The following is a 26,076-nucleotide window of genomic DNA, read 5'->3' as shown; positions in this document are numbered from 1 at the left end:
ATTTCCCAAAATCTCTCTCTCTCCTCTACACTTCTCTCTTCTCCAGGTGCATACACGCTTATTATAACCCACTTTTCACATCCAATCTTTATTTTACTCCACATAATCCTTGAATTAATACATTTATAGTCCCTCTTTTCCTGCCATAGCTTATCCTTCAACATTATTGCTACTCCTTCTTTAGCTCTAACTCTATTTGAAACCCCTGACCTAATCCCATTTATTCCTCTCCACTGAAACTCTCCCACCCCCTTCAGCTTTGTTTCACTTAAAGCCAGGACATCCAGCTTCTTCTCATTCATAACATCCACAATCATCTCTTTCTTATCATCTGCACAACATCCACGCACATTCAGACTTCCCACTTTGACAATTTTCTTCTTCTTATTCTTTTTAGTAATCTTTACAGGAAAAGGGGTTACTAGCCCATTGTTCCCGGCATTTTAGTTGACTTTTACAACACGCATGGCTTACGGAGGAAAGATTCTTATTCCACTTCCCCATGGATATAAAAGGAAAATTAATAAGACCAAGAACTATTAAGATAAAATCAAAGAAAACTCAGATGAGTGTGTATAAATAAATGTGTACATGTATGTGTAGTGTGACCTAAGTGTAAGTAGAAGTAGCAAGACATGCCTGTAATCTTGCATATTTATGAGACAGACAAAAGACATCAGCAATCCTACCATCATGTAAAACAATCACAGGCTTCGTTTTACACTCACTTGGCAGGACGGTAGTACCTCCCTGGGTGGTTGCTGTCTACCAACCTACTACCTAATGACCATATATACAATTATTGCACTGTTACTGCCTTACTAATTTTAAGGTAGTCTTAAGTTTGCCCGAAAAGCTCTGCATAAAAAGGGGCTTTTGGCATGTACACCCAACTGCTATTCTCCTTTGTACAAACATCTATCATGCTGAAATAAAAAGTATTATTATTATTATACAGTGGAACCTCAAAAATCAAACCTAATCCGTTCCAGGAGCTAGTTCTAAATTCGAAAAGTCTAAAATTCGAAGCAATATTTCCCATAAGAAATAATGGAAATACAATTAATCCGTTCCAGAAACCCAAAAATATTCACACAAAAAATACATTTTATAGAGATTAATTACAGTTTTACATACAACAAATACTATAGTTTTTAATTATGCACAGTAATACATATAAAATAACATTTTTACTTACCTTTATTGAAGACTGGTGATGGCATCTGGAAGATAGGGAGGAGGAGAGAGGGAGTTGGGGTTAGTGTTTGGAAGAAGAATCCCCCTCCATGAGGACTTCAGGTAAAGCCCTCTCTGGGGTTACTTCCCTTCTCTGTCTTTTAATGCCACTAGGACCAGCTTGAGAGTCACTGGACCCCTGTCTCACTAAATAACTGTCCACAGTCCTCTGTTTCTGGCGCCTCTTTAACATTTCCCTAAAATGGGACATGGTTCTGTCACTGAACTTGTTGCAAAGATGGCTTGTTTCAGCTTGCTCAGGGTGGTACTTCTGCACAAACATTTGGACATCATTCCACTTGGCACAAATCTCCTTAATCTTTGAAGAAGGCACCTCATCCACTCCCTATATTAACACCTTTCGCAACATCAGCTTCCTTGATTTGTTCTTTCTTTGACAGGATAGAACCGATGGTAGACTTGTTTTTACCATACATCCTGGAAAGCTCAACAAGTCTCACACCACTCTCATACTTCTGTATTATTTCCTTCTTCACATCTATGGTGTTTCTCACTTTCTTTACCACAGGGGTACCACTAGCAAGTTTCTTTGGGCCCATGGCAGCTTATTTTACAATCCCACAAGCACTAAACACAACAAAATAATCGTAAAATGCGTGAATGAGAGCGCAAGTCAGTGTTCACTCGAGCATAAACAAAGCTAGACTGTTCACGGCGCCTGCGCGGGGACGCGGACAAAGCGGGTGGCAGACAGGTCCCATACCCGACGGTCCAAAAATAGGGGCACGTTCGATAATAGGGACACAGTTTGTCCGAAAAAATGGTCCTATTTTCAAAACGTTCGATATGTGATACGTTCGATTTTTGAGGTTCCACTGTACCTCAGTGCACCACCCACCTTTTTTCCTTCATCAGTTCTATAGTTAACTGGTGACAGGTCTATTTCCAAATATCTGAACACATTCACTTTTTCCATACTCCCTCCCTCCCATGTGATATCCAATTTTTCTTTACCTAGCTCGTTTGATACCCTCATCACCATACCCTTATCTATGTTCACTTTCAACTTTCTTCTCACAAGCACAGTATCATCAGCAAAAAGTAACTGTGCCAACCCCTATTTTGTATTTGATTCCCCATAGTTTAATCTCACCCCTCTCCCCAACACCCTAGCATTTACTTCTTTTACAACCCCATCTATATATTGTCTAGAATTGAAGGTCCTGAACTCAATTCTAAACAAGGTAGGGTACATGGGCATATCTCCTAACACCTACTTTCCCCTGTTCCCTTATGTGTTAGTTGATGATTGTGGGTCACATCTTAAGACAGAAAGCCAACATACCCCAACGGAAATAAGTCACACTGATTGGCTTTTGTTTCAAATCTTCCAGGTCTGAAATATAGTTTTCTTCTTCACTCTAAGACGACAACACCAATCTTAGACCACACAAACCATTACTCAATACTCAGAAATACCTTGGATCAAAATACTATATACGTATCAGCATTATACTGGAGTATTTGTAACTGATTTAAGATGGGCAAGCAACAATAGCCCTAATCTCATTACTCAAATCTATCTACTATGGTATCTTGATATTTCTATCTCTCATTTTTATTATTACCTTTCTAAGCTCTGTGCATCATGCTATCCCTTAGCATTTGAACTGTCTCTTAAATTTTTTTAATGATAACAGTACTGAAGGAAATTTTTATATAATGATTAGAAATCAAAAAAAAAAAAAAAAAAAATAGAAAATTACCCAGTCTCATTTTAATTAAATAATTTTTAACCAAAATAATAAGAAACTTGCACTTATTTTACTAGCCACTCTTCTTACTACTATAGCTTACATTTTATCATCATCTGCTCTGTTTTCCTCCACTCACATCACTTTTTTCTTGAAAAACTTTCTACCAATTCTTTCTGGTTTTTTCTTTATATGTTCCTCTCTATGTTTCATGTTTCTTCTCTTCTACTTCTTCACTTGAATATAATTGCTGAAAATTATCCTGATCCTTAATGAAAGTTCTTGCTTAAAAGTGCATGCAGATGGATACTATTTTTGTTATAGCTAGCCCAATAAGTGTACAGGTTGGCCACACATCCGGCATCATTGGGACCTGCAGCGTGTTGGATTAGCGAGTTTGCCAGATTACAGAGTGGTTAGGTTAGAATACACTTAATTAACCTACCAATAAAGACTCTTTCTGCTACATCTTCCTCATTTTCATCACTGCTTTCTCCTCCATTGGCTTGCTGCTGTGGATTTACAACCATATACACAACTTCTGAGTCAGTATAATGATGAAATTTGAAATTATGCTAGCTGAAATTAGTGCAGGATTACTGATGGAACCAGATAACTGATTGCCGGATTAGTGATGGATGACCTGTAATTATTTTGACAAATGTTTCAGATGTTTCATTAAGAATCCTTTCAACACTGAAAGGCAGTATCTGGAAAGCCTGAGAAAGAGTCAGCATGAAAGCTGTCAACTTGAGGAGAGAGCATTTCCACAATAAACAAGGCATCAGAGATGTAGCGAACAAAAAGAGGAAACAGATTTACATAAACAAGACAGTGATTATGTATGAGTAAGGTGAAAGTGTTGAATGATGATGAAAGTATTTTCTTTTTGAGGATTTTCTTTCTTTTTGGGTCACCCTGCCTTGGTGGGAGATGGCTGACTTGTTGAAAAAAAAAATGTACAAACATTATTGACACAGAAACAATTTTACATACATCAACATTACATGCATACAAGTAATCTCCTGGGGAGACAAAAACTATATTGTTTACCGTAGTCACCCGTGTAAACATGTGAGAAAACTTAACCACCTCTGGTCACTGCAGGTGGCCCCTCGACCCTCACAATCTTATCTCAAACAAGATCAGAAAACTAAATGACACAGTTCAGAGTACTCCAGCCTTATCACACTCACAGAAACTAAGATAACACGTGCATCACTCACAGAAGTTATTATATAATAAGATTTGAGTAGGAAGAAGGAGAGAAGGTAGACAAAAATACTAGAAAAAACTAGGAGGTGCGTTGGGAGGCTTGCTGCAACTTGTAGAGGCCCGCAAGGGCCTTACAAGCTATTGTATGCCTTGAGTGAATGTGTCCGTATAAGCGAAGACGGTAGTCAAGATTAACGCCAAGGACAGTGGCGGATTGTAACTTTATTAATAATAGGAAAGCTTACAAAAAAGAAAAGTATAGAGAAAAAAGATTTACATAAATATAAACAATGTGCAAATATTATTAACACAAAAACGTTATTAATTATAGGAAACTTTATAAAAAAAGAAAAGCATGGGCTAACCTTGTAAGGAACAGTAGGAGTTGTTATGATCACTTGAGCACCATGTTCTTGCTCCAGCCGCTGGGTAAACACATCCATGTGTAAAAGACCCAGAAATCCAAGTCTCCATCCTTGACCTAATGATGCACTGGAAAAACAATAACAAATACAATCTTTAATTTATATTTTAAGGATATTATCAGATTGCTAAATGTAAAAAGAAGAAAAACTTTACATTTTCTTCTTTTTCGGGTCACCCAGCCTTGGTGGGAGATGGCCGGTATGTTAAAAAAAAATACCAGATTTAAATTAAATGTAGATTATTAATTTTAAACACATCAGCCTTCTTACCTAGATTCAATGGAAACAGACACACTTGCATCATTGAGGCAGAGATGTTCTATAGCAGCTTTGAGTGCTGGGTGCTCCTTCTGATCAATAGGATAAACACCACCAAACACCTGAAATGAATAAAGTCATGAATTGATATGTTCCTCCTTAGTTTTACATCTAGTTCATTATTCTTCATTTAATAATTTCGTTAATCTAGACCAAATCAAAACAAAAAATAACTTTTATGCTACCTCTGATTTATATTTTCATTACTTTGTACCACAGTGTTGCCTACTGATACTTTCTGAGGTCACTGATGTAAAGGCTTGACTATGCCTTTACATCAACCACCTCAATTTATATTAAATGCCTATTTTCATGTGAATAATTTTTTGTACTTACAAGAGTAGAACTATACACATTGTGCCATATTCAATTAGTAATTTATTTTAATTTTCATTTGTGCCTCCCTTTCCCCAGATATCTACCACCAATGTTTGTGAAGAAATATTTTCTAGTATCCTTCTATTTTTTTTTTATGAACTCTAACCTCTTGTTCTCCCTATTAAAAATGTCAAGGAATCTTACTTGTTTACTTTCTTGAGGCCTTTTATAAGCTCATTTCTTACAGTATCACATATGCATCCTCTTTGTTCCTCTGCTTACCAATAAGGTCAATTGCAGTGCTTTCAGCCATTTGTTTAAATCATATTCCTTATCTGTGGAATCTTTCACTACATGGGTTTTAAACTTTTTTATTTCCATCTGCATAACATATTTCATAGATATTGGCACTTTAGTACTGCTGAATGGGTATATTACCTGGGAATTCTCACAGTATAGATACAACATATTTACAGAGGTTTTGGTTTAGTAATAATCTGGCAGTTGAGATTGGTAGTTCACAAATCTGGCAAGATTTCAAAATACGTATTGCATTATGTGATATTCAGCTGTGTCATGCTTGAAACTTAGAGAAAAGTTCTGTTGCTAGCAGTAACATTAATAATGAGAGAGGTAACATATTTTTTTTTTTTAACAAGTCGGCCGTCTCCCACCAAGGTAGGGTGACCCAAAAAGAAAGAAAATCCCCAAAAAGAAAATACTTTCATCATCATTCAACACTTTCACCTCACTCACACATAATCACTGTTTCTGCAGAGGTGCTCAGGACACAACAGTTTAGAAGCATATACGTATAAAGATACACAACATATCCCTCCAAACTGCCACTATCCCGAACCCCTCCTTTAGAGTGCAGGCATTGTACTTCCCATTTCCAGGACTCAAGACTGGCTATATAAAAATAACTGGTTTCCCTGAATCCCTTCACTAAATATTACCCTGCTCACACTCCAACAGATCGTCAGGTCCCAAATACCATTTGTCTCCATTCACTCCTATCTAACACGTTCACGCACGCCTGCTGGAAGTCCAAGCCCCTTACCCACAAAACCTCCCTTACCCCTTCCTTCCAACATTTACGAGGATGACCCCTACCCCACCTTCCTTTCTCTACAGATTTAAATGCTCTCCAAGTCATTCTACTTTGATCCATTCTCTCTAAATGACCAAACCACCTCAACAACCCCTCTTCAGCCCTATGCCTAATACTTTTATTAACTGCACACCTTCTCCTAATTTCCACACTCCGAATTTTCTGCATAATATTTACACCACACATTGCCCTTAGACAGGACATCTCCACTGCGTCCAACCACCTCCTTGCTGCTGCATTCACAACCCAAGCTTCACACCCATATAAGAGTGTTGGTACTACTATACTTTCATACATTCCCTTCTTTGCCTCCATAGATAACATTTTTTGTCTCCACATATACATCAACACACCATTCACCTTTTTTCCCTCATCAATTCTATGATTAACCTCATCCTTCATAAATCCATCCACCGACACGTCAACTCCCAAGTACATGTATCTGAAAACATTCACTTCTTCCATACTCCTCCTCCCCAATTTGATATCCAATTTTTCTTTATGTAAATCATTTGATACCCTCATCACCTTGCTCTTTTCTATGTTCACTTTCAACTTTCTACCTTTACACATACTCCCAAACTCGTTCACTAACCTTTGCAATTTTTCTTTAGAATATCCCATAAGCACAGTATCATCATTGAAAAGCAACTGTGTCAATTCCCATTTTGTATTTAATTCCCCATAATTTAATCCCACCCCTCTCCCGAACACCCTAGCATTTACTTCTTTTACAACCCCATCTATAAATATATTAAACAACCATGGTGACATTACACATCCCTGTCTAAGACCTACTTTTACTGGGAAGTACTTTCCCTCTCTTCTACACACCCTAACCTGAGCTTCACTATCCTCATAAAAACTCTTTACAGCATTTAGTAACTTACCACCTATTCCATATACGTACTTGCAACATCTGCCACATTGCTCCTCTATCCACTCTATCATATGCCTTTTCTAAATCCATAAATGCAATAAAAACTTCCCTACCTTTATCTAAATACTGTTCACATATATGCTTCAATGTAAACACTTGATCTACACATCCCCTACCCACTCTAAAACCTCCTTGCTCATCTGCAATCCTACATTCTGTCTTACCTCTAATTCTTTCAATTATAACCCTACTGTACACTTTTCCTGGTATATTCAGTAAACTTATTCCTCTATAATTTTTACAATCTCTTTTGTCCCCCTTACTTTTATATAAAGGGACTATACATGCTCTCTGCCAATCCCTAGGTACCTTCCCCTCTTTCATACATTTTTTTTTTTTTCAACAAGTCGGCCGTCTCCCACCGAGGCAGGGTGACCCAAAAAAGAAAGAAAATCCCCAAAAAGAAAATACTTTCATCATCATTCAACACTATCACCACACTCACACATTATCACTGTTTTTGCAGAGGTGCTCAGAATACAACAGTTTAGAAGCATACACATATAAAGATACACTACATATCCCTCCAAACTGCCAACATCCCAAACCCCTCCTCTAAAGTGCAGGCATTGTACTTCCCATTTCCAGGACTCAAGTCTGACTATATGAAAATAACCGGTTTCCCTGAATTCCTTCACTAAATATTACCCTGCTCACACTCCAACAGATCGTCAGGTCCCAAGTACCATTCGTCTCCATTCACTCCTATCTAACACGCTCACGCACGCTTGCTGGAAGTCATACATTTATTAAACAAAAATACCAACTACTCCAACACTATATCCCCCCCTGCTTTTAACATTTCTGTCATGATCCCATCAGTTCCAGCTGCTTTACCCCCTTTCATTCTACGTAATGCCTCACACACCTCCCCCACACTCACATCCTGTTCGTCTTCACTCCTAAAAGATGGTAACAGATAGCAGGTATGTTAACAGGTAACAGATATGTACCCATAATTCTATAATACTACTGTACAGTGGTACCTTGAGTTACAAACTTAATTCGTTCCAGAAGGCTGGTCAAGTACCGATACCAAACGAATTTGTTCCCATAAGGAATAATGTAAATTAGATTAGTCCATTGGAAACCCCCAAAAATACACTTACAAAAATACACTTAGATAATTGTTTGAGTTGGGAGCTGTTTGAAACTCGAGGTACCACTGTATATCTGAACCTAAAATATTCCATATAATAATAATAATAATAATAAATTACTTTATTTCAGCATGATACACGTCTGTACAAAGGAGTATAACAATTGGGTGTACGTGCCAAAAGCCCCTTTATATGCATTACATTTCGGGTAAACTTAAAACTTAACTTACAGTAGAATTCTTCCTCTGTAAGCCATGTGTGTCATATGAGGCAAATAAAATGCTGGGAGCAAGGGGCTAGTAACCCTTTCTGTATAAATTACTAAATTTATAAAGAAAAAATTTTTGTTTTCATTTTAGGTCATTTTGCCTCAGTGGGATATGGCCAATTTGTTGAAAAAAAATATAGTATATGCAGTAGTACAAATAATATTTAAAAAAACTGAAAGACATGCAGTAATGTGACTACTGTGCTACTATACAGTTATCCCATGCTACCACTAACCTATTTACTCCTCCTGGTTTTGCAGCAGTGAGTCGCTAATTATTTCATTTTTCACTTTCCATATTTACTTTTTTACATAATAATAGCTTCTAAAAAAATATCTCTTCCCAGCTGCAAGTACAGTGGTTAAACAATATGCAGATTTTGAAAACTAAAATTTTTTGAAGACATTCTTAAAACCTTTTTTTAAACAAATAATTTTTCCCCATTATTTGCATTTAATTTACAGTTTATTTTCCAAATTGCAAATGCTTACTAAAGCATTAAAGACTCAACTGTACTCATATAAAATTCTAGATGACTATATACATATTACAGATATGCAATCAACAACACTTGTATTAGCTCTTTCTATGTACTAATCCCAAAATTGCACAAATCCAACTGTAAAATAACAAGATTTAAAAATTATTATCACCAGACCACACCATAGGTTTTGCTGGTTTGAAGCCCTGAAGAGGTTCGCATTTTGCACTCTTAAGATGGAACGTGTCCCCCACTTGTGCTTCTTTAGCTGCTCGTATGTTAGCTGTGAAATACCCAACCTGTCCCGTATACCTGCAGATTAAAAGGAAATATATTAACACATACAATACCTCTGGAAGTGACATACTGCATTTGAGTGTAAAAATTACTTTTAAATTAAAATATACTTACAGATATTGGAATGATTAATTGGATTGCACTTTCTTCTAGTAATCGTAGTCTTTCATAAGAACATAAGAAAGGAGAAACATTGCAGCAGGCCTGCTGGCCCATACTAGGCAGGTCCTTCACAGATCCATCCCACTAATAGAATATTTGCCCTCATAAGAACATAATATCATAAGAAATAAGGAACACTGCAACAGGTCTACTGGTCTTTGTGAGGCAGCTCCAATACTCCCCACTGGCTTAAGCCAATGCCTTGACCTAGTGAGGTCAGACACATCACTTAAGGGATTAGTACTGCTTCCGACCTAGTAGCTAGTCAGGTCCATTTTACACCCTCTCACACCCACCCATAAGACCATAAGAAAGAAGGAACACTGCACCAGGCCTACTGACCCATGCGGAGCAGGTCCATGTCCCCCCCGGATTATCCCAATGACCCCCCCGGATTAGACCAATGACCCCCCCGGATTATCCCAATGACCCACCCAATCTGGTCATCCCCACTCAAGGATGGAGCACTGTACCAGACCCAGCAGCACAAGCTAGTCAGGACCAACTCACACCCACCCTCACCCACTCATGTATTTATCTAACCTATTTTTAAAACTACACAATGTTTTAGCCTCTATAACTGCACTCGGGAGCTTGTTCCACTCATCCACAACTCTATTACCAAACCAGTGCTTTCCTATATCCTTCCTGAATCTGAATTTTTCCAACTTGAAACCATTGCTGCGAGTCCTGTCTTGGCTGGAAATTTTCAGCACACTATTTACATCCCCTTTATTTATTCCTGTTTTCCATTTATACACCTCGATCTTATCCCCCCTAATTCTACGCCTTTCGAGAGAGTGCAGATTCAGGGCCCTCAGTCTATCCTCATAGGGAAGATTTCTGATACATGGATCATCTTTGTCATCCTCCTTTGTACGTTTTCCAGAGCATTTATATCCATTCTGTAATACGGTGACCAGAACTGAGCAGCATAGTCTAAATGAGGCCTAACCAAGGATATATAGAGTTGAAGAACAACCTGAGGACTTCTATTATTTATACTTCTAGATATGAAGCCAAGAATTCTGTTAGCTTTACTGCGAACACTAATGCACTGTTGTCTTGGTTTTAGATTACTGCTAACCAGAACTCCTAAATCCTTTTCGCAATCGGTAGTATTAAGATCTACATTATTTAGTTTATATGTGGCATGGTTATTTAACTGTCCAACATTTAGAACTTTGCATTTGTCAATATTAAACTGCATCTGCCACTTCTCCGACCATTGCGTCAGTCTATTCAAATCATCCTGGAGTGCTCTAATGTCCTCATTAGAATGAATTGGACGGCCTATTTTGGTGTCGTCAGCAAATTTGCTTATGTCGCTATTTATTCCCTCATCTATGTTGTTTATGTAAATTGTGAACAAAAACGGGCCCAACACTGACCCCTGAGGAACACCGCTTGTTATGTACCCCCATTCTGATTTCTCCCCATTTATGCAAACTCCATTGAGTATATGTCACCTCCCTTATAAAGCTCTTCCATACAGTATGATTTCTTTGTAAATATGATTGAAAAAGTATATTCAAAATTGAACAGCATGTGAAAAGACCTTCATAGTACACATATATGCAATTCATCTTGGAAACATTTTTTCACTTGTATTTACAAAAAAGAAAAGCACATTATATAAAGGAGGTTAATAACTGATAAGAAACATGACTGTAACTCACACTGTGTTTATAGATGCTGGTGCACAGCAGACACCGTAGCCCCACAAGATGAAAAATCACATTACACAAATAACCCACATACAGGAGAAAGAAACTTATGATGACGTTTTGGCGCGACTTGGACCATAACATAGTACGTGCGAGTTATTTGTGTATTCTTCCAGTAACTGCACTGTGCCGTTTTATTCTTTATGAAAAATCACAATACTAAGAATGTCAACACAAAACACTATTTGGTAAGGTTGATCTGGATGGATATATTGGGTCACAGAATTTCCAACAGGTCTGTTCTGCTGGCAATAGCAACATGCCAGTTACAATGGTTATAAACATAAAAACTAGAACAATTCTCTATTTGAGCTAACTAGTTCAAGGCATAGTAAAAAAAAAAAAAAAAAAAATTTAGTTATAGGATGGTAAATTAGTGCTTAATATCCCTTGTGAGTTTAGGTGCTGTCCCTAATATAATAATAATAATAATAATAATAATAACAAAAACATTAGTAATAATAATATTATTACGTATTATTATTATTATTATTATTATTTATCGCATGCTGCATTGATTCTAGCTACTGTATTTCCTTACATGTTTATTTTAATGTCTCCTGTACTAGCCAGACTTGAATTCCGGAGGTGAGAAATTCAGTACCCTGAAGAACAGGTGGGAATCTGGAGTTCAGAGGGTCATTTGAACTGTAATGTCAATACATTTTGGATGCATTTCTTTGGGTCCCGCTGCCCTGGTGGGAGACAAGCAATGCGGTCCAACATTTTTACTAACATTATCAATGGAAATGAGTCAATGGAAATAAGTCACTCTGACTATTTTGGGATGTCCTAGGTTCTTTACATATATACTGCTATGTATGATAATCTATGTATGATAATCTAAAGAAAAATTGGATATCAAATTGGGGAGGAGGAGTATGGAAGAAGTGAATGTTTTCAGATACTTGGGAGTTGACGTGTCGGCGGATGGATTTATGAAGGATGAGGTTAATCATAGAATTGATGAGGGAAAAAAGGTGAGTGGTGCGTTGAGGTATATGTGGAGTCAAAAAATGTTATCTATGGAGGCAAAGAAGGGAATGTATGAAAGTATAGTAGTACCAACACTCTTATATGGGTGTGAAGCTTGGGTGGTAAATGCAGCAGCGAGGAGACGGTTGAAGGCAGTGGAGATGTCCTGTTTAAGGGCAATGTGTGGTGTAAATATTATGCAGAAAATTCGGAGTGTGGAAATTAGGAGAAGGTGTGGAGTTAATAAAAGTATTAGTCAGAGGGCAGAAGAGGGGTTGTTGAGGTGGTTTGGTCATTTAGAGAGAATGGATCAAAGTAGAATGACATGGAAAGCATATAAATCTATAGGGGAAGGAAGGCGGGGTAGGGGTCGTCCTCGAAAGGGTTGGAGAGAGGGGGTAAAGGAGGTTTTGTGGGTAAGGGGCTTGGACTTCCAGCAAGCGTGCGTGAGCGTGTTAGATAGGAGTGAATGGAGACGAATGGTACTTGGGACCTGACGATCTGTTGGAGTGTGAGCAGGGTAATATTTAGTGAAGGGATTCAGGGAAACCGGTTATTTTCATATAGTCGGACTTGAGTCCTGGAAATGGGAAGTACAATGCCTGCACTTTAAAGGAGGGGTTTTGGGATATTGGCAGTTTGGAGGGATATGTTTGTGTATCTTTATATGTGTATGCTTCTAGACTGTTGTATTCTGAGCACCTCTGCAAAAACAGTGATAATGTGCGAGTGTGGTGAAAGTGTTGAATGATGATGAAAGTATTTTCTTTTTGGGGATTTTCTTTCTTTTTTGGGTCACCCTGCCTCGGTGGGAGACGGCCGACTTTTTTAAAAAAAAAAAAAAAAAAAAAAAAAAAACCTTAATAAACTTACTTACACACTGTCTGACTTTTTTTGGAGCTATCCTAGGTAATTTACACATAAATTAATATGTATGATAACTGTATGCATGTGTACCTGTACCTAAATAAACTTCATAAATAAACTTACTTCACTCTCCAGAAGCTTTGTCAAGCTGCTGGAGAGCAAAATATTGCCACAATAAAATATCACATTGGTTGCACTTGTGTCCTTTTCCCTAACAAACTTACTGACTAAAACTTGCTGAATATACTGAAGCTCCAAATGACTGGCATATAAAAATTCAGCAACTTACAACTGTGGTACTGAAGTTTCAAGAGGTGTAAGGATTCCCAAATCTCTCACTTCATAAGATTTTCCTGAGTGTGAAGATGTAATGTGATCACCTTTCTTTAAAGTGCCATCAACCACCAATATCAAGCAAACAGCACCCTAAAAGTGGAAAAAAAAAACATGGGTTGTACACAAATTATGACCTGGTTTAATAATAGCTATCACTAACACAAACACAACCTCTATAACTAATAAAGATTTAGATTCATATTCAGATTTGATACAATATGCTGTACAGTACCATTCATACCTCCAAACTCTTAGTGGAGCATAATTAACCCGTAAACGGTCCAAACGTATATATACGTTTTTTCAGCATTTGAAAGTATGTAAAAAAAGTAGATCTCCTTTTTGTTTTTTTACATTTGAAAACGTGTAAAAAAACTTTGATCTACTGTTTTTTTTTGTTACATTTGAAAATATGTAAAAAAAACATAGATCTACTTCTGTAGCACTACACATGTGAACGTAGATCTGCTTGGACCGTTTATGGGTTAATGCATAAAAATGTGAAATACAGTACAGCGGACCCTTGGTTACTGGTCTTTCCGCTTATCGGCCAACTCGGTTATCAGCCGGTTTTTCAGCTTCCAGTTATCAGCCGTTATTTCACTTATTGGCTGCATGGGACATGTCAACCCGCCTGCCCACCAGCCACTCATGCGTTCCTGAGCCAGTCTGGCTGTGTCTCTGGGTGAGTGAGGACACTTCTGCTCATTCATCCAAACATCAAGGAAGCTAATGTTGTGAAAGGAAGTTCAGCAGGGAGGCAGGGAGTGTAGCAGGCAGGCAGGACCCCAATGGAAATAAGTCACTCTGTCTGACTTTTTTGGGTTATCCTAGGTTCTTCACACATATGCTGTGGAAGGGAGGCAGGGAGTGTAGCAGGGAAGCAGGAAGTGTGGAAGGGAGGCAGGGAGTGTAGCAAGGAAACAGGGAGTGTGGAAGAGAGGCAGGGAGTGTAGTAGGGAGGCAGGGTGTAGCAGGAAGGCAAGGAGTGTAGCAGCTATGTAGGGAGTGTAGCAGGCAGGGAGGGAAGTAACCCCAGTGAGGGCTTTGATACCTGAAGTCCTTATGGAGGGGGATTCCCCTTTCCAAACAATAATCAGTCCTCCCTCTCTCCTCCTCCCTGTCTTCCATAAGCCAACAAGAGTCTTCAATAAAGGTATGTAATAGTGATTTAAATGTTCATTTATTTATTTTATTTAGTTCTCATTGTTTTGTGTATGTAAAACTATAATTAATCTTTAAAAAATGTATTTTTTTTTTTAATATTTTTGGGTGTCTGGAACAGATTAATTGTATTTACATTAATTTTTATGGGATATATTATTTCGGTCTTAGGCCATTTTGGTTCTAGGTCGACCTTCTGGAACAGATTATGGCTGATAACTGAGGGTCCACTGTATTTGTTTTTTATTTTATATATGAAAAATTGTTTTTTAAATTCATTGACCATTTCCCACCCAAGCAGAATTATCAAAGAAATCATTCACCATTACTCAAATTCTTGCTGCCCTTACTTAAGGATTGCCAAAATGCAACCTCTTTGTCTTTCCTCCTCTTGCCACAATGGGACAAGAGCTAGATTCTGCCACTGGCTGTAGGGCACAATGACTTTTGTGCAAAAACTTATATTGTGTTACAGAGGGCATCCATGCTGATCTTTCCAAGCTTACAGTTGGTAGCTGGTTTCAAAATTTGCTACTGTAGTCTAATGGTATAGTGGTGAGAACAGTTGGCTTGCACACTGTTTGCCCTGTTTTGAACCCCTAATAAACCTCTCGAAAAATTAAAACTGTTTTTTAAGGTTATTACAAATACATCATGCCGAGTGAGTAGAAAACGGCAGCCTGTAATTGTTTTACATGATGGTAGGATTGCTGGTGTCTTTTTTTTTTTTTGTCTCACAAACATGCAAGATTTCAGGTACATCTTGCTACTTCTACTTACACTTAGGTCACACTACACATGCATGCACAAGCATATATATTTACACACCCCTCTGGATTTTCTTCTATTTTCATACCAGCTCTTGTTCTTGTTTATTTCCTCTAATCTCCATGGGGAAGTGGAACAGAATTCTTTCTCTATAAACCATGCACGTCGTAAGAGGTGACTAACATGCCAGGAGCAAGGGGCTAGTAACTCCTTCTCCTATATACATTACTAAAGTTAAAAACAGAAACTTTTGTTTTTCTTTTTGGGCCACCCTGCTTTGGTGGGATGCGGCCAGTTTGTGAAAGAAGTACGTACTGAACTGTATACTGTACTGAGTATGTATAGTATAGCACAAAACAATTCATCCAAAAAAATGTATACTACTACAATTAAAAGAAAATTGTTTAACAAAAGATGCTGGGAAAATATAAAGAAAAGATATGGCATAAAATGTCTTAACTCACCTTGTACCGATCAAACCAAGAGTCAAATAGGAGGAGACGGACAGGGCTGTCCTTGTTACATTTCTTCTCAGGAGAAGGAACAAGTCTAATAATAGCTTCTATAACTTCAGTTACACCGATTCCCAACTTAGCAGACACCTGTAGATATCAAATCTATATAATGCATCATCATTTTAGTGGTCTTCAACTTCTATGCAGCCTCCTGGTTACAAATGAGCCTAATGATTATCTCCTAATTACTATCAGGGCACATATTAATCTAATCACAAATTAAAAATTCATTTTCGTATAGATATATCACAAAAATAACGAGGCAATATGACTGAGCAAACTAAAACATTAGGACATCTATGGTCTAGACTCTAAAAGAATGGGTGTCATGGAGATTATGATATCAAGAATAAAAAGGCATAAAAACATAACTATAGGTAGTAGGTTGGTAGAAAGCAACAGCCCAGGGAGGTACTACCGTCCTGCCAAGTGAGTGTAAAACAAAAGCCTGTAATTGTTTTACATGATGGTAGGATTGCTGGTGTCCATTTTTCTGTCTCATGAACATGCAAGGTTTCAGGTACATCTTGCTACTTCTACTTACACTTAGGTCACACTACACATACATGTACAAGCACATATATACACACCCCTCTGGGTTTTCTTCTATTTTCTTACTAGTTCTTGTTCTTGTTTATTTCCTCTTATCTCCATGGGGAAGTGGAACAGAATTCTTCCTCCTTAAGCTACGCGTGTTGTAAGAGGCGACTAAAATGCCAGGAGCAAGGGGCTAGTAACCCCTTCTGTATAAATTACTAAATTTAAAAAGAAAAACTTTCGTTTTTCTTTTTGGGCCACCCTGCCTCGGTGGGATGCGGCTGGTTTGTTGAAAAAAAAAAACATAACTGGAATGATACAAAAATAGCCCGCACAGAGGAGAAAGAAATTCATGACAAATTTTCAGCCCAACTAGGTCATGGTACAAACTGGACAGAAATGCTGGCATAAGTTTCTTTGTCATATGTGCTGGTTATTTGTGCCTTATGATACTATAAAATAGGTTATCTTTACTTTTAAGGAACTTTACTGTCCTCTATAACAGTGCATCCCACTTGAATCTTTTTCTACACCTGACACCCTTTGCTCCTTTTGGCTGATTACTCCCTTCAATAATTATTTAAGTAACTTCTCCAGCTCTTCAGGTAATTATTTTTATTCTGAGTTTTTCTTGTCAATATCCATCTATTTTTATTACTTTGTGAGGAACAAATGCTGTAACGAATTCCATGTTACTGGTAAAGTTGCAGTCTTTTCACTAAAAAAAAGAGCTCTAACACATTTAGAAGCATTGCTGTGAAGATTAGATTTTTAGATTTTGCCACCAAAGTGGCTAAATTATTGTCCACCCCATATCCATCATGTAGACAGTAGTACAAGAGCATGGCATGCTGCTTTTACCTGTATTTTTTGTACCTCTGTTTGTATGCTTAAATTACTAAATAAATAAATAAATAAATAAATAAATATGGATACACAAAAAGGCCTAGGAACTAGGCCTCAAAAGGGGTTAACAGGAGTAAACCTGGATTTATATCTACAGTTCACTTATCCATTACAAGCAAATTTAGGAAATTTGCTTAATGAATCTGGTATCCTATTTTCATTAATAAGATATCTTGACATGTCACATAGGTTATTATACTATCTCTACATTCCTCAATAAGTGGACAATTAAGCATAGTGTTTAAGATAGTTAATATGCATTTGGTTTGGTCATCATCTGTGTGCCTGCCAAAACTGCCAGTGCACCAAGCCTAAGCTTGGCCACTACATCAGTCAGTCCGCTCACATTGCAAGTTGCTCCATAAACATACTTATCTACGTTCATGTTCTCTACTTAGGCTTCTAACTGCACTGCTATAACATTGTTTCATTATTTACTTCTCTCCTAATATTATTCCTAATACCAGACTCAGATACACCAAAGTTATATCCTACATTATCATTCGGGGTAATTTTTCTTGGCTAACATATCAATTTTATCATGAAGCAGTAATTCAATGTGTGATGGAATCCATAACAATTGTACATTAATTCCTTTTTTCTTGATTTTTGTGTATCTATACCTGGCTTCTCCAATGAGCATGTTGTTAGAGTCATTGTGTGAGTCAAGAGCTTCAGCGATGACACAGAATCAATAATACTTATCTATGTCAAGCTCAGTGTCATAAGTTAGCTTTAGTGCCATTAGGATGGCAAACAATTTAGTTTGTAGTGTAGATGCCCAGTTGTTAATTCTTATACCTAATTCAAAGTTGCTATCATTCTTAACTTCGGAGGTTGCAACAAGAGTTAGGCAAGAAATTTCTTCCCCAGCAGCTGCTTTTACAAGTGATTTAAGGAAGGGAGTACTAGTGATGAGTTTCTTGGGAGGGGTGCAGGTACCTTTATATACCTTTGATAAATTTCGAGTCTTAATACTCCAGTAGCCTGGCCATGGGCCTTGCTTGTAAATATAACATCCCGGTGGCTTGCTCACATTATCACATCGGCCTCACTGGCAGATGCAGAACTGGTTATTAGGGAAACCACAAACCTGCCTCTGTGTGTGTTTGGTGGCACACAGGAGGAGGAGGAGGAGGAGGAGGAGGAGGAGGAGGAGGAGGAGGAGGAGGAGGAGGGATGGATAATTCTGGCTTTTTGTATGGTTTCCAGACTACATCGTCCATGGAGGGGTGAAATGTTCTTGTTTATAGTGATAAAGGCCTCTGAGGCAGCAGATTATGCCTAATCTTTAATGTAGAAGATCTGAGCACTCCAGTATAATCAGCAACTACTGACAATTCTGCATTCACATCAGCACAAGAACCACAACCATCCACCGCAGTCCAGATATCAAGCAATAACAACTAAAATGCAAGGTAAGATATACTGTAGCTACTTTTATCTAAAACAATATTAAAAAAAAAAACTGATGTTTGCCAAATTCTTCACTTCACATAATGTTATTCTTCACAGTCCCAATTTTTAGGAATGTAATATTAAGTATTTACTTTTTTTTTTTATTATTATTATCACACTGGCCGATTCCCACCAAGGCAGGGTGGCCCGAAAAAGAAAAACTTTCACCATCATTCACTCCATCACTGTCTTGCCAGAAGGGTGCTTTACACTACAGTTTTTAAACTGCAACATTAACACCCCTCCTTCAGAGTGCAGGCACTGTACTTCCCATCTCCAGGACTCAAGTCCGGCCTGCCGGTTTCCCTGAACCCCTTCATAAATGTTACTTTGCTCACACTCCAACAGCACGTCAAGTATTAAAAACCATTTGTCTCCATTCACTCCTATCAAACACGCTCACGCATGCCTGCTGGAAGTCCAAGCCCCTCGCACACAAAACCTCCTTTACCCCCTCCCTCCAACCTTTCCTAGGCCGACCCCTACCCCGCCTTCCTTCCACTACAGACTGATACACTCTTGAAGTCACTCTGTTTCGCTCCATTCTCTCCACATGTCCGAACCACCTCAACAACCCTTCCTCAGCCCTCTGGACAACAGTTTTGGTAATCCCGCACCTCCTCCTAACTTCCAAACTACGAATTCTCTGCATTATATTCACACCACACATTGCCCTCAGACATGGCATCTCCACTGCCTCCAGCCTTCTCCTCGCTGCAACATTCATCACCCATGCTTCACACCCATATTTATGAAATCTATTTTCATTATTTCCTAAATCAAAACAGTATTAGCACGTACAGTACTAGAAGATACATAAGTATAAGAGGGCCAAACATACTCTACATACAGTATAACATATTAGTTTAAACACTGCATATCTCTTAACTATCTTCTCTTTTTATAAAACTGGTCATCTCCCACAAAGTCAGGGTGACCCATAAAAGAAACACTCACCGTCATTCACACTACCACTGTCTTGCCAGAGGTGAGCAGATATGGTAGTTCAGATATCCCTCCAAACAGCAAATACCTAACTAAATCAGAAAAGCACAACTACACTTTCCATATACGTATTAATATTCTAATGTCCTAGCCCTAAGTGAGACAAAGCTGAAAGGGGTAGTGGAGTTTCACTGGGGAGAAATAAATGGGACTAAATCAGGAGTATCTGAGAGAGTAAGAGCTAAGGAAGTGGTAGCAATAATGCTGAAGCATCAGTTATGGAGAGAGAAGAGGAAATATAAATGTATAAATTCAAGGATTATGTGGATTAAAATAAGGGTCAGATGTGAAAAGTGGGTCATAATAAGTGTAAATGCACCTGGAGAAGAAAGGAGTGAAGAGGAGAGAGAGAGAGATTTTGGGAGATGTTAAGCGAGTGTGTAGGAACTTTTGAGCCAAGTGGGAGAGTAATTGTGGTAGGGGACCTAAATGCTAAAGCAAGAGAAGCATTTAAAGAGAGTGTAGTAGGTAAGTTTGGGGTGCCAGGTGTAAATGATAATGGGGAGCATTTGATTGAACCTTGTATAAAAAAAGGTTTGGTTATAGGTAACAGATATTTTAAGAAAAAGAGGATAAATAGGTATACAAGATATGATAAAGGGCGTCATGACAGTAGTTTGTAGGACTACGTATTGGCAGATAAAAGACTGTTGGGTAGCCTTCAGGATGTACATGTTCACAGAGGGGCCACAGATATATCCTATCACTTTTTAGTTGTAGCTACAGTGAGAGATGGGATATAAGGAAAATAGAAGCAGCAAGTAAGAGAGAGGTGAAAGTTTATAAATTAAAGGAGGAGGCAGTTAGGGTAAGATATAAACAACTGTTAGGGGACAGATGGGCTAGTGTAAGTATAGGCAATAGGGTAGAAGATGTATGGGATAAGTTTAAGAATATAGTGTTATAGTGTTCAGCAGAAGTTTGTAGTTACAGGAAAGTGGGTGCGGGAGGGAAGAAGAGCGATTAGTGGAATGATGTAAACATCGTAGTAAGGGAGAAAAAGTTAGCATATGAGACGTTTTTACAAAGTAGAACTGATGCAAGGAGGAATATATGGAGAGAAAGAGAGAAATTAAGAGAGTGGTGAAGCAATGTAAAAAGAGAGTAAATGAGAGAGTGAGTGAGATTTATCAACAAATTTTGTTGAGAATAAGAAAAAGTTTTGGAGTGAGAGTTAGAGGTATTGGGAAGATGGAGGGAATATTTTGAGGAATTGTTAAATGTTGATGAAGATAGGGAAGCTGTGATTTCGTGTATAGGGCAAGGAGGAATAACATCTTATAGGAGTAAGGAGGAGCCAGCTGTGAGTGTGGGGGAAGTGCGTGAGGCAGTGGGTACAACTAAAGGGAATAAAGCAGCTGGGATTGATGGGATAAAGATAGAAATGTTAAAAGCAGGTTGGGATATAGTTTTGGAGCAGTTAGTGTTTTTATTTAATAAATGTATGGAAGAGGGTAAGGTACCTAGGGATTGTCAGAGAGCGTGCATAGTTCCTTTGTATAAAGGCAAAGGGGACAAAAGAGAGTGTAAAAATTACAGGGAAATAAGTCTGTTGAGTATACCTACTAAATTGTATGGAAGAGTTATTATTTAAAGAATTAAGAGTAAGACAGAGAGCAGGATAACAGATGAACAAGGAAGCTTTAGGAAGGGTAGGGGATGTGTAGACCAAGTGTTTGCAGTGAAACATATAGGTGAACAGTATTTAGATAAGGGTAAAGAGGTTTTAGTGGCATTTATGGACTTGGAAAAGGCGTATGACAAGGTGGACAGAGGGGCAATGTGGCAGGTGTTGTAGGTGTATGGTATAGGAGGTAGGTTATTGAAAGCAGTGAAGAGTCTTTATGAGGATAGTGAGGCTCAGGTTAGAGAATGTAGGCGAGAGGGAGATTATTTCCCAGTAAAGGCAGGCCTTAGACAGGGATGTGTTATGTCACTATGGTTGCTCAACATATTTATAGATGGAGTTGTAAGAGAAGTGTATGCTTAGGTGTTGGCAAGAGTTGTAGGGTTAAAAGATAAAGAGTCTAACACAAAATGGGGGTTGTCATAGTTGCTCTTTGCTGATGACACTGTGCTTTTGGGAGATTCTGAAGAGAAGCTGCAGAGGTTGGCTGATGAGTTTGGTAGGGTATGTAAAAGAAGGAAACTGAAAGAGAATAGTATAAGAAAGAGTAAGGTGATGAGGCTAACAAAAAAATTAGGTAACAGAGGATTGGATATCAGATTGGGGGGAGAGAATATGGAGGAAGTGAATGTATTCAGATATCTGGGAGTGGACATGTCAGCAGATGGGTGTATGAAAGATGAGGTAAATCATAGAATTGACGAGGGGAAAAGGGCCAGCGGTGAGGGGGAATGTATGAGAGTATAGTTATACCAACGCTCTTGTATGGGTGTGAGGCATGGGTTGTGAATGTTGCAACAAGGAGAAGGCTGGAGGCAATTTAGATGTCATGTCTGAGGGCAATGTATGGTGTGAATATAATGCAGAGAATCCATAGTTTGGAGATTAGGAGGAGGTATGGGATTACCAAAACTATTATCCAGAGGGCTGAGGAGGGGTTACTGTGATGGTTTGGACATGTAGAGAGAATGGAACAGAATAGAATGCCTTCGAAAGTGTATAAATCTGTAGTGGAGGGAAGGCAGGGTAGAGGTCGGCCTAGGAAAGGTTGGAGGGAGAGGGTAAAGGAGGTTTTGTGTGTGAGGGGCTTGGACTTCCAGCAAGCATGAGTGAGCATGTTAGATAGGAGCAAATGGAGACAAATGGTTTTTAGGACTTGACATGCTGTTGGAGTGTAAGCAAGGTAACATTTATGAAGGGATTCAGGGAAACCAGCAGGCTGGACTTGATTCCTGGAGATGGGAAGTACAATGCCGGCACTCTGAAGGAGGGGTGTTAATGTTGCTGTTTTATAACTGTAGTGTAGGCACGCCTCTGGCAAGACAGTGATGGAATGAGTGAAGATGAGAGTTTTTCTTTTTTGGGCCACCCTGCCTTAGTGGGAAATAGCTGATGTGTTATTAAAAAAAATAATAAAAAAAATATTCAAATACAGTGGACCCCTGCCTTACGAACGCATCGCGTTACGTTAAATCCGCCATATGAAGCATTTGAATGCAGAAATTTTGCCTCGCCTCACAATAAAAAACTCGCCTAATGTGATTCGTCTGGGACGCATCCCACGCGTTGCCTCAGTGCCAGTGTTTACAAGCCAGCCAGTGTGGTCGCATCTACGCATACATTCGGTACATTTCACATTATCCCAGTGCTTTTAGTGCTTGTAACTGCAAAATAAGTCACCATGGACCCCAAGAAAGCTTCTAGTGCCATCCCTGTGGTAAAAAGGGTGAGAATTAGTATGGAACTGAAAAAAAGAGATTAAGGAAATGTATGCAAAGTGGGTTGAACTGCAAACCTTTGCGGATGAAAATAACCCTGACACAGCTACTGCAAGCCATGCTGGTGACTATTACAATGACAATGTTATGGCCCATTTTAGGAAAGTCTTAAAGGAACAGGAGGTACAGACCTCTATGGACAGATTTGTTGTGGGACAGAGGTCCAGTGACTCTCAAGCTGGTCCTAGTGGCATTAAAAGAAGAAGGAAAGTAACCCCCGGAAAAGGACTTGATACCTCAAGTCCTAATGGAAGGGGATTACCCTTCTAAACAATAACAACTTCCACACTCTCCCCTCCTCCCATCCCATCAATCATCACCAGATCTTTAATAAAGGTAAGTGTCATGTATTGTATTCTTAGTAGAGTATTAATTATGCATGTCTTCTTAAGTTTGTGTAAATTAAAATTAATATTTCATGTGGTAAAATTTTTTTTTTTTCATACTTTGTGGTGTCTTGCACGGATTAATTTGATTTCCATTATTTCTTATGGGGAAAATTAATTCGCCATACGATAATTTCAGCTTACGATGAGCTCTCATGAACGAATTAATTTCGTAAGGCGGGGTCCACTGTACAGTATAGTATGTACTATATAATACAGAACAGTGATAATTAAATGGATTTTTTAATAAATGTATAATTTTTAAAATTAAGTGTCTTTCATAATACATTTCCTGAAGCTGATATATTAAAATGGAATGGCTTCAAAATCACAGTGGAGTTATACTCACCGAGAGAACTTCATCTGGGCTAAAGTCAAAAAGATTCTTCAACTGTTCCTTTACACCTGCAGGGTTGGCATTTTTTAGATCAATCTTATTTAATACTGGAATGATGACAATTTCATTCACAAAAGCTAAATAAAAATTTGCAACAGTTTGAGCCTGGACACCCTCATTAGCATCCACTAAGAGAATGGCTCCTTGACATGCAGCCAGTGATCTTGACACTTCATAAGTAAAATCAACGTGGCCAGGAGTATCAACAAGATTCAGAAGGTATTTCTGAAAAATATAAATAAAAAAGTAAACAATCTCTAATACAAAACATAAATGTAGCATTAATAAATCTACAAAATTAATATTTACAAGAAAGAAATTATAGTACACTTATACAAGGTTAGAGTAACACTCAAATATATAGGAAACTGTAACTAAATTAAAAACTTAGTTTCTAATGTTTTGTGTTGTGTTGGAGTTACTGTATCAAGGTTGGATATGCAGTACCTTACTGTGTTTACTGCACACCTACATTTCATTAGGGGTATTTTGCATCATCAGCAATACCTCCTGATCATGGAGGAAGCCTTTTACTAGGCAGATTTGGAACTAGTCCAACCAAGATTTTCAAGGTGTAAATTATTTTACAGCAAAACACTGATATTTGCAAGAATTACATTCCTCAAACCAGTCGGCTATCACTGGTGAGTCTTACCTTTTACTGTTTTTTGTCCCCTTCTTCCCTGTCAAAGTTAAGAAAAAAAAAACACAAGGTACAGTACAGTATTAGGAAACTTTAATGAAGACATTATCTCACTTGTATAAGTGGTATTTTCAAGTCAGTAGAGATACCTGAGGAAGCATAAAATATAGGCATGAGAAGGAAGAGTCAGGGGTGGTGATGGGGTGCAGTAGGAAAAAAACTCAATTTGATGATTGGCCATGATGATCTTTGCTCAAATACTGTTCTACCACTTCTATTACTTACCTACAACTACTACTACTGCCAAATTCAGGGGTTAGTTCCACCCTGATAGCAGTAACAAGAACTTTGCTGGGGTGGTACTGTGTATTGGAGACAACTTCAGTTGTTACATAAAAAAAATACAAAGACTGAAGGAACAGAGAGAATTGGTCTAAACAGAATTTCTAAAAAGACATGAAAAGTTTACTTTAGGTACAGAAGGAAAATTAATTTCTTGGATCAAAGAATGGTTGACTAATAAGAAACAAAAAGTTTGCATAAATTGCATGATATCAGAATTGAGTCCCTAGTTGCTCATAACTTACATTAATGATCTTAACAAGGAAATAAAATCAACATGAGTAAATTCGCTGAATAATAGATTCAGAGGAGGATACCATTAAACTTTTGATTTTGAGTTGTATTCTGAATAGTAGCAGATGCAGTTCAATGTGGAAAAGTGCAAACTCCTAAGCCTTGAGAATGAAAATAACCCTCACACTAATAAATTAGGTAATATAGAGTTTGATCATATGTGTGAAAAAGAATTTGTGGCTTTATCACCACAGGTGATGATATGTCTCCTTCAATAAATGTCTCAGTAGTATATGTGTTGTATTACAACAATTTACTGAATGAAATCCCTCAGTATTTTTTTACCTGACCATGATAGTTATAAACAATAGAAGCAGTTTGAGCTTTCACTGTGATGCCTCGTTCCTGCTCCACCTGCAGCTTATCCAGGACCTGCTTGTTTTTGGTGTCCTTTTTAATTGCACCTGAAATGTATAAACACTGCTGGAGTCTACAAGAAAACAAATATGTCTGTTGTGGTAAAATACATAAAAAAATGGATAAAGGATACATATCCACAAAAATTAATGCAAGATTCAGATGCATAAAAAGATACATACAAGAGATCATATTAAGAATGGATTTCTGCACTGATAAGATGCTTGTGTAAACTGCATATAAATTTCTGAATGTAGGAAGCAATATAAATGCTCCACATTAAAATAAATATTGAATTACTTGAGTTCTCCCAATTAAACATTAACATGACTCTAATACTGTATATACATACCAAAAGTATTTTTATATGGTACCATGTAAGACTAAAATATTTTATTAGGAAA

At 37.9% G+C, this 26,076-nt stretch overlaps 1 protein-coding gene across 1 annotated transcript in view; it reads right to left on the bottom strand.

Moving 5' to 3' along the window:
* waw (Translation factor waclaw) overlaps nucleotides 1–25,807 on the bottom strand; it is a 38,709-nt gene extending 12,902 nt beyond the window's left edge. The window contains exons 1-7 of the mRNA XM_053780107.2: nucleotides 25,601–25,807; nucleotides 23,989–24,261; nucleotides 15,892–16,029; nucleotides 13,449–13,585; nucleotides 9,314–9,443; nucleotides 4,862–4,971; nucleotides 4,532–4,658 (exon numbers count right to left, since the gene is read on the bottom strand). Of these exons, the coding sequence (XP_053636082.2) occupies nucleotides 4,532–4,658; nucleotides 4,862–4,971; nucleotides 9,314–9,443; nucleotides 13,449–13,585; nucleotides 15,892–16,029; nucleotides 23,989–24,261; nucleotides 25,601–25,807 (1,122 nt within the window). The remainder of the gene's footprint in view (nucleotides 1–4,531; nucleotides 4,659–4,861; nucleotides 4,972–9,313; nucleotides 9,444–13,448; nucleotides 13,586–15,891; nucleotides 16,030–23,988; nucleotides 24,262–25,600) is intronic.
* Between the last annotated feature and the right edge of the window lie 269 nt (nucleotides 25,808–26,076).

The sequence above is a fragment of the Cherax quadricarinatus genome, chromosome 36, assembly GCF_038502225.1.
Source record: "Cherax quadricarinatus isolate ZL_2023a chromosome 36, ASM3850222v1, whole genome shotgun sequence".
NCBI lineage: Eukaryota > Metazoa > Arthropoda > Malacostraca > Decapoda > Parastacidae > Cherax > Cherax quadricarinatus.
Note: the sequence above shows the minus strand (reverse complement) of the source record. Positions and strands in the feature narration are given on the sequence as shown.